Below are 9581 nucleotides of genomic sequence, written 5' to 3'. Positions count from 1 at the left end.
GACGGCAGGAATGTCAAGTTCAAGACACAGGAGCTCTGGTGGCTCTAAGGTTTGTACACAGCAAGGGCTTAGGGCAGCAAGGGGGTTGGAAGCACGGTTAGCCGGGGTTGGGGGGCTCACTGAAGACAGTGTGCACAGCCAGTACGCTACCGTTCCAGAGGCTTCCGTGAGCTCCAGCAGACCCCAGAAAACTACAGATCAAGCAACCTAGCCATGTTCTATGAACGGTTTTATTCACATAAATAAACGTGGGTTTATTACGGAGAAGTGGGCAGTCCACTTATCTCCTTAGCAGCCTTAAGGGGAACTGGCAGGTTTGGTGGGGGGTGAGGTGGCGGGACAAAAGGGGGAAGAATCGCCAGAAAGTGGGATCCTGGAACCCAAAAGATGAGACTTTTCAGAAGGAGAAATTGCGCAATTCCACACCCTGATGGATCCAAGATCACGTGATAAGGACCTAGCGAGGTGCTTGTGTGTGTTGGTGCTGACCCCCCAGGAGCACGCACTGGTGTCGGGCGGACTCCGGAGCACAGCGGAGGGAGAAGACCGGCGCCGAGCGCAGCGGAGTGAGCGAGCTCGGGCAGCTCTCGCAGAAGGTTCAGGAAGTGTGAGCGGAGCGGGCCCGGCCGCAGGCAACCCGGGAGGCGGCGTGGAGAACCCGTGCTCGCGGAGCCCCACTGCGCCGTCTCACGTGCACACGGACAGCCCGAGCCCCCGCCTGTCGCCGTCCCACGAGCCCAGGAGAGCGGCTCGAGCGCGCTCCTACCGCGAAGGAACGACATGAAGCTCCCGATCTGGGACCCGAGCCTGTGCTCCCAGTTGTTCTTCCCGTGAGTTCCGCATGTCCGGTCGAGTCAAAGGAAGGGGGCAGGTTGCTGTTGCAGGAAGGCGGGACACCGGCGTGTTTACAGCTGGAGAGACACGGGTCCGCCTCACCCCCCACTGCTAGCCGCGCCCCATCCCCCACCCCCTGCCCCCCACCCAAGTCTCGTGGGACCCGCTGTCTCCGGTCCCCGGACCCCCGCCCAGGCCCCAGGTCGGAGGACGCGGCGACGGGCAGCCCAGGGGGTGCGAATCAGCGTGCCCTTCCCCAGCTCGGGTCCACAGCCCCGCCGCGGGCCCGTCCACGAAGAGGAAAGCTGGGCTTTGCTTAGGACGACGTTAGTAGCCGGACTCCGGGTCGGGCCCGGGCGCCACCCAAGCCTCTACCCCGCGGCTCTTCCGTCTCCTTCCGCCAGGCCTTGCGGCATCGACGCTGTGTCCTCTGGCGTGGGTCACCTTCCGGACGATGGTCCTGTCCCTCGGCCGAGGAGCACGATGGGGCCCCACAGCACCCACGGGTCCCCTGCTCCCCGCAAAAAAGCAGCTTTTGCACAAAGGAAAACGTGATCTAGCCCGCTCTCTTGCTGAACGACAAAACATTCCAGGACTGTGGCCCTATTTTATTTTTTCCCCAAGTCCCTGTTCTCTTACCCCCTTTAGCCCCGTTATATCCCGAGTGAGGACACATCTCGGTCCTAATAGTGACGGACCAAACACTGCAGCTGGGACTTATTTCCCCCTGGCCCCAATCCAGAGCGATTTCCTTCAGGCTTCAGACCTCACAGCGGTTGCTGGACTGGGGGGCTTTTGGGGAGGGCGGGTGCGGGAGAGCTTGGGATCTGGGGCCAGCCCCCCCCCCAGCACCCCCGCCCCCTGCCAGCTGCTTCGCATAAATGAGTTCATCCAACTCCCACTTAGCCACTCCGCCTTGGGTAAAACAGACCATTTTAATCAGGTAAAAATCATCATTTTGCAACAAGGAAAACCATAGTTCATAAAGTGGAGTGATTTACCTACGATCAGAAATTGAGGAGAGAGTTGGGAGGGCCAGGCCTGGAGTCAGCTCTGTGGGTCCTGGGAACTGGATGGTTTGGGGGAGCCCCCACCTCGGCGAGTCTGGGCTGAGGGTGCAGGACCCGCCCCTCCCGCCCCCAGGCACCTGAGGTTTCAACAAGATGGTGCTTCTGAAAGCTGCCCGGCTGCACTCCTGCGGTCCACACCTCCCCCTTGTCTCCCAGCCCCATGAGCACATGTGCCCTTTCTAAAGACAGAGGATGAGGCCACTTGGCAGTGATGCCACCATTTAATCACTCGATGTCCTTTCCTGAGGATTAACCGAAGTGCTGAGATTCACGCTGGGATTCTCGAAGCAAACGTGGACCTACCGTCACCTTCCTCCCGGTCGCTCTCTGCTCACTGGAGGACCCCACTGCCGCGGTACTCTGCCGGGAAGTCGGTGTGGGAAGCAGAAACCATCTGCTCACTCGGAGTGCTGAGGTCGGCCTGGATGTGCACAAGTTTCTGGAAGCAAACCCTGGACGCTGGGACCTGGGAAATCTGTGTCTTGCCTCTTATAAACCGCTGGATCCCAGGCAAACGGGTTAGCCTCTATGGGCCTCCGTTTCTCATCTCTTGAAGGGAGATCTTGTTGGGGGGGCGGGGTCGCTGGGCTTCCTTTCCCCCTCCATGGCAGAGAAGATAAAACTCCAGTCTACACGGAGTGTGCCCTACTTTGTACCAAATGAGAGCTTTAATCCCAGCCGCTTCTCTTGCTGGCTGTGTGACTTTGGACAAATGCCTGTACCTTTCTGAGTATGTTTCTCTCCGTGAAAAATGGCCAGGACTGCTGGGGGTCATGTAGCCCAGTCCCGGCCCACCGGCAAGATGGGTCCCTCCTGAAGCATGAGATGGCGCCTAGCCAACCGCTGTTTGGCTTCTCCAGAGTGCTTCGCCCGGTTGTAGCTGTTGGATGACGCAGCCACTGATTCTACTGTGACCCCTCGTGTCTCCAGCAAAGAAATATCTTGAGCTGATCGTGAGCAAAGTGACTTTGTCTGAGCAGCAAACGCAGGTCTCCACCCGGTCTCCATCCTCGGGACTGACCTCCGCCTGCCCGGAGAAGGGGAGGGGAGGGCGGGTTGTGGAGCCCTGATGTCACACAGCCCTACATAAGGGCCTCCTTTAGGCTCCTGCGGGCGGTTTGGAAGCAGCTGGAGGAATGAGTTAGGTCCCGGCTGTGGGGATTTTTTTTAAGTCAGACACAGGCACAGCTGTTGCACAAAATGCAGACTCCACAGAAAACCCAAAGCCTCAGACCCTTCAAGCAGAGGAAGAGTTTAGGTAAAACTCTTAAGGGAAGCTGTCTGGGTCGCCAGAGAGAGGGAAGAGGATACAGACTTCTCTTGCTGTTTATTTATTCTTTTGTCTTTGAAATATTCATAGCAACCAGACAAGAGGAAGTTGCTGGAATCCGGGCAAAGTTCCCAAACAAGATCCCGGTAAGACTCCACTGGGCTCTTTGTAAAGGAGAACACCCTGTCCCTTGGGGGGAAAAAAAAAAGCAGGTGAGGGGACCCCACTGTCTCTCCCTGTTCTGAGCTTCTAAGATGGTGAGAGCTCGGCGTCACATTCTTGGGATTGACCCTCTGACAGGTGATAGTGGAGCGCTACCCCGGGGAGAAGTTCCTGCCTCCGCTGGACAAGACCAAGTTCCTGGTCCCGCAGGAGCTGACCATGACCCAGTTCCTCAGCGTCGTCCGGTAGGTGCCAAAGTGAACGTCGGGGAGTGTGCTGGGCTTTTTCCATTTGCTTTGTTAGTTGGTTTGGTTCTGAGGCTGGGGGCGTTTTGAAGAGAGAGAAAAAGTTTCCAAAAGGTGACTCGCCTTTTAGATTCTGCAGTGCCCGGGAAAGGTGCTGTGGCTTATACAGGTGCGAGAACCCCACAGACACCAAGTGTGGAGAGAGTAAAAGCTGCCGAATTTTCTAAGAAGTTTCGGAGGTCGTCTTGGCTCCGGAACTGGTGCAGAAGATCCCTTTTTCCACACGCTGCTTAAAACCCAGTCTGCATTTTCCCAGGAGAGACACAGTGCCTTTAAAGTGGGGGAGTGGGCACCTCTTCCAAAGGCAGATATTCCCGGAACTGCTCAGACTCTGGGAGGGGGACAGGGAAGGCGTCCCCACACGTGCTCCTCCCTGGGGCTAAGACACAGCCAAGAAAATGGAGCCATTTTTAAAGCTTAACAGGGTTAAGTAGTGTCACCCGACACACGGCTTCAATAAAAAGGATTTGGGGCTAATGTGAATGCAACCCCTGGGGGGTGATTCTTGATGGGTTGGAAAGTCCGGAGAGGCCGGCCCTCGCACACCGCATGGCTGCTCGTGTCTTCAAAATTCAGCACGAGTGTGCGTTGGTCCTGATGAGTTGTGTAAGAGCATCCTGATCCCCCCTCCTCAGGGAAGGGGACCGTGGCCGGGTGTGAACAGGGCGGCTGAGGGAACGTTAGGATTACATCCCCTCCCCCAGCTCCCTCAGAAACAACCCGTTCAGCTCCGAGAGCCAGTCTTTCCTCCTTTCCACCCAGGGGTCACCCTCTCCTTCCCACCAGCCCTGACCCCCGCCCCATCCCAACACCGGGTGCTCCAGGACGTTTGTGAGCACTAGTTAGTTCTCTGTTCTTTCTAGACTCTGTCTTTGTTGGTTTTTTGTTGTTGTTGTTTGTTTGTTTTAAAGATTTTATTTATTTATTTGACCAACAGAGATCACAAGTAGACACAGAGGCAGGCAGAGAGAGGAGGAAGCAGGCTCCCTGCTGAGCAGAGAGCCTGATGTGGGACTCGATCCCAGGACCCTGAGATCATGACCTGAACCGAAGGCAGAGGCTTAACCCACTGAGCCACCCAGGCACCCGTAGACTCTGTCTTTGTAACAGTGAACAGAACAGACAGAAATCCCTGCCCTCAACCCCCTTCTCCAGGGGAGGAGGCCAAGACCCACCCCGAAGGAGAGCACGGCGGGCCTTCTGGGTGGTTACGTGTCCAGCTCTTGGTTTCCACTCAGTTTGGGATCTCAGGGTTGTGAGATCGAGCCCTGCACTGGCTCCACGCTTGATGGGGGTCTGCTTGGGGTTCTCTCCCTCTCCCTCTACTCCTCCTGCTCATGCTCTCTCTCTCTCTCAAATAAATAAACAAATAAATACATCTTAAAGAAAAAAAAGAAGGAAGGAAAGAAGGGAGGGAGGAAGAAAAGGCAACAGACAGGAGGTGGGCGTGCGGACTCGGGAAGGTCATGCACACTCGGGAAGGTCATGCACACTCGGGAAGGTCATGCACACTCCGGAAGGTCATGCACACTCCGGAAGGTCATGCACTTGTCCCAGATCCACCTGCTTCCACTGTACAGCCACTGCTTTAACCCCGAACAGCCATGCAGTTGTCAAAGCTGAACACGGGGCTATGTTGGGAGGGAGTATCTGGTTGTAAAATTAGTCAGTTTCCAGCCACCTGTGTCCCCCAGCCACCCAGCCCGAGCTCAGAAAGTCCAAAGCTCTGACACCAGAGAGCGCAGGCTGTGCCTGCGTCTCCAAGCAAACGGAAGGTGCCGCGGGGAGACAGAACCCTTACCTGGGTGTCCCCATGGTCATGCTGTCCTCCACCGCAGGATGAGCCAGGCCCCAACTTGACATTTACAGCACGTCCAACTGAACTTTGCCGCTTCTCCCTCTCCTTGAGAGGGGAGGAGAGGTGGTGGGCGGAGAAGGAGCAGCGACCTTCCCAAATGTCATCCCAAGGCTGTTGAACAGTGAGATGCTGGGAGATACTCTAATCGCCTTTGTATGTCCGGGGATGTACAGAGCTTGAGTTTCAGAGCAAGGACCGGCTTATTCGCTTAGCATTTTTGTGTTGATATGTCTCCTAGTTAGTGATAGGACGGCCTCGCCTTTTCGGCCCAACTGGAAGACTTAATGGTCTTTTAAATCTGCAGGGAAGGAGTAAGGAGCAATTGAGTCTTCCCCGAGGGTCATGATCCCGCAAGCTGAATCAGAATCCCTGGGTCTGCAGGGGCGTCTGGGGGGCTCGGTGCGTTAAGATAAGCACGTGACTTGGGCTCAGGTCATGATCTCAGGGATCGAGCCCCACATCGGACTCTGTGCCCAGCAGAGAGTCTGCTTCTCCCTCTGCCCCTCCCCCTGCTTGTTCACACACTCTCAAACAAACAAACAAATAAAATTTTAAAAGTACCTCTGTATGTGGAGTGCAGGAATCTGCACTTTCAAAAGCCCTCGTGGGGAACTGTCAAGTTTGAGGACGGTGCACTCGCGCGGGGAGCTGGGCTCCTTGGGTAGATGTGTTTGCGGCGGACAAACAGAGGTTAAGTCTGGCCTTGGGTCAGGGGCCCATTCCCTGCCCCTTGAAAGTTTTCCCGTCCTGCCCTCTCCTTCCTCCCCATCCAGGAGCCGCCTGGTCCTCGGGGCCACTGAAGCCTTTTATTTGCTGGTGAACAACAAGAGCCTGGTCAGCATGAGTGTGACCATGGCAGAAGTCTACAGGGACTTCAAGGACGAGGACGGCTTTGTGTACGTGACCTACGCTTCCCAGGAGGTGTTCGGCTGCTCGGGGTCAGGGCGGACCCTGCCGTCCTCTCCAGGACATGTCGGGAAGCAGTCCTTGAACCCGTGGAGGGATGGACCGCCTCCCGTGTGTGTGTCGGGCCATCCAGGGAGCCGTGCTGCACATCTGTGATCGGCAGCGCCCCCACGACAGGAGGTCCGGCCGTCCCTGTATCTTTGTGGGGCTCCTTGCTCTTGTGCGCTCTGAGACAGCGGGGGGCTCCTGGGATTCTGTACCTACTGAGTCTCTTCCGAGTAAGAAACGGTGAGCTTGTGTGACGGTTTTCTGCGATGAGCTGGGGATGGATTTTAAGTGACTTCGGTGGTGGAAGCTGGCAGGCCCTTGGGGAGCTTGAGTTCAGCCCCGTGTGGGGAGGAGTCCCACGTGGGCTCGGTCACAGGGACCATCGGGCAGTGGTCGGGTCCCTGTGGAGCCCCCACATGGAGCCGGTGTGAACGGGCTCATCCGGGGGCAGGGGCCTCCTCTGTGTCCTTACAGAGATGATCGCTGTGTTTCTACTGTGTTCACTTGACTTGCTTATTTCCTCTTAGATTGTATTTTGTGTGTTCGTGTCTAAGATGCCCCCGTTCAGTATAAAGTCACGGAACCCCTGTGCTTGTTTGCTGCGTGCCAGGCACCTTGTGTCTCAGGGCCTCATCGCAACCCTCTGTGGCTGATTATTGTGATCCTCGGTAGACAATGACGAATGGAGGCCCAGAAAGGTCAAAATTGTTTCCAAATTCACACACAGCAGGGTGTGCTGGGATGGGAGCCCGGGGAGTCTGGCTTTGGAAGCTGCCCGCACTCCTCACTCTCTGCACTAGCCCGGATCTGAGGGGGTTACTTGGCGAGTTCCAGCTGGCTGCCAAGCTGCAGAGCCCACGTTCACCAGCTCAGCCCGTGGGGAGCGCAGCAGAGCTTGGCCAACGAATGTTGGTGAATGTTTGGTTCAGCAGCGAGCTCCAGCGTATTTGTCAGGGGGAGGCTTTGCAGGGTGTTCAACTCGAGCTGGGTTTTGAAGCATGGATAGGAGTTCGTCGGGAAAGGAATTTTGCTCATGTATACTCAACATACCTTTTCTGGAGCACTTCCTAAATGGTAAGTGCTGTTCCAGGTCGTGGAAATTCAACATTGACCAACACAGGTAAGGTCCCAGCCCTCAGGAGTCCCTTCGACTAAAGGGAGGGAGGAAAGGCAATATTCAAGATGAATTTGGATGCTTGTAAGGACAATCAAGAAAAGTAGGACAAAACAGAAGGTGATTTGCAGATTTAATCCTGGCTGTAGGATGGCCAGACAGAGCTTCTGGGATCATGCCAGGGAGGGAAAGTGGCCGAGCAGGTCCAAACATGTGAGCTTTACATTCAGAGGGGATTCTGGGGCAGTGGCAGTGGGGGAGGGGGAGAGCACTTAGCCAGGGGCCAGGTCTACAAGGTCAGCTTTGCTACGGTATTTGGAATTCATTCTAAGGGTGCTAAGCGGGAAAGGAGACGTGTTCCAACTGGAGAGAGAGGCTCAGGGCAGGTGTGATCTCCCCACTTACGTCCCCCAGGAGCATGGAGCTGGCCTGTGTCCCCCGCTCACTCTCGGGATCTGCTGTCCTGCTCCAGGCTGCTTTTCCTGACTCCCAGGCGGCCAGCCTGCCCTCTCTCCTGCCCTTGGCTGTCCTCTCCCTGCCTGGCTTGCCCCCTCGACGGCTCTGCTCACTTCCTCTAACACCCATTCATTGAGTCCTCTTTGCCCTCTGCCAAGTGAAACATGCCTCCCAGAATCCCCGTCCAGACAGATCCTCTGGCTTCGTCTCGAGCAATAAATACTCTTCCAGAATGAATCCATGTCCCCGGACTGACTCTGACCTTGACGAGAGGTGGTTGGCCCTGGACAGCCACCTAACCGCTGGTGCCCGGGGCTGGTGCTCCTGCTCTCAGCCTTACCCGTTTCCGTGCCTGCCCTTGAATCCAGCATCTAAGATCATCATCATGCTGGGTGGTACCCGGGGGAGCTGCTGGGGTCTGTTCCATGTCCAATTCCGTTCCCAGTATGGCTTCCCTCCTGCAACAGCCTCTGGCTGCCTGGTTTGTGGTGGGCAGTGCTCGGTGTCCTGCTGCTGTCTCACCTACCAGCCAAGAACTCACAGGCGGCATCGAACCAGCCCAGCTATTTTTATGCTTGTGGCACCTGTGGATAAGGATTTCCGAAAGTGCACGGTGGCCACAGCTTGTCTCTGCCCCCTGACATCTGGGGACTCAGCTGGGAGACCCAAGATTAGGAGTGAGTTGAGCAGCTGGGCGCCGGGATCATGCAGAAGCTTCTCTTAGTGTGGGTTCCCGGACGGCCATATTCGGAAGGAGCAGTGAGGGGCACGTGATCCAGGGAACCAAGACTGCGGCTGACCTATCCCTAGGTAATGAATCTCAATTGATTTGGGGCGGGATTTTTTTTTTTTCTTTATTTTCTTCACATCTACTCAGATGCATAAGATTAACTGGCAATGGCTCCTTTGATAAATTATGACTTTTCTGTTATGGTATTCATCATTTCCTATTGATTTTTACCAGTTCACAAAGTTGAATAATTCACTCTTTGTACGCCATGAGTATTAAAATAATCACCCAGTTCTTTTTGATCTTGTTTATGGCACACTTTCTCACATAGCTGCGTTTTATCCTTAGGCTATCTTCTCCTTGAGGGTTCTGAGGTTGCTTTCTCAACAGAAACTTTCTTCTTGCTCCACGATTAGAAACAATGTATACCTATCCCGAGTTTACTTCCAGCAGCAATGATTTCACTTTGTTTAAGTTGAAGTACTGGAGCCAGCTGGAATTTACTTTGTAACAGAAGAATGTATGCAGGTTCCATTCTTCCCAAATGCCCAACCAAGTGTCACATGCGGTTTTAATAAATTATCTACCTATGGACTTTGAATTTGCTCTGATTATGGGTTTGTGTCTCATGACCATAACAACAACAACAAATGCTTAAGAATAGTGGACTGTGACTTTCCTCTTCCGGATTCCCTGTGGCTCCCAGTAATGCTGAGCACATCTGGCTAATTCATGTTTGGTGATGAATTCGAGAACCTGCATTGTCAGCTTCGGAGGGAGATACCAGAATTACGGGACTGTGCCATTGGCTGTTTCCGCGGTGATCAG

The 9581-nt window shown here is 55.1% G+C and overlaps 1 protein-coding gene across 1 annotated transcript; it reads left to right on the top strand.

The window, feature by feature from the left end:
* Positions 1 to 2901: 2901 nt before the first annotated feature.
* On the top strand, positions 2902 to 9354 carry MAP1LC3C (microtubule associated protein 1 light chain 3 gamma). The gene is made up of 4 exons (XM_082702831.1): positions 2902 to 3162; positions 3265 to 3320; positions 3475 to 3581; positions 6273 to 9354. Exons 1-4 carry the CDS (start codon positions 3105 to 3107, stop codon positions 6559 to 6561), a joined length of 510 nt encoding a protein of 169 aa, XP_082558957.1. The 5' UTR covers positions 2902 to 3104; the 3' UTR covers positions 6562 to 9354.
* The last annotated feature ends 227 nt before the right edge of the window (positions 9355 to 9581 follow it).

Source organism: Mustela nivalis (genome assembly GCF_964662115.1).
Source record: "Mustela nivalis genome assembly, chromosome: 16".
In the NCBI taxonomy this organism is placed as follows: Eukaryota; Metazoa; Chordata; class Mammalia; order Carnivora; family Mustelidae; genus Mustela; species Mustela nivalis.
The sequence above is the reverse complement of the archived record's forward strand: the minus strand, read 5'-3'. Positions and strand labels throughout refer to the sequence as shown.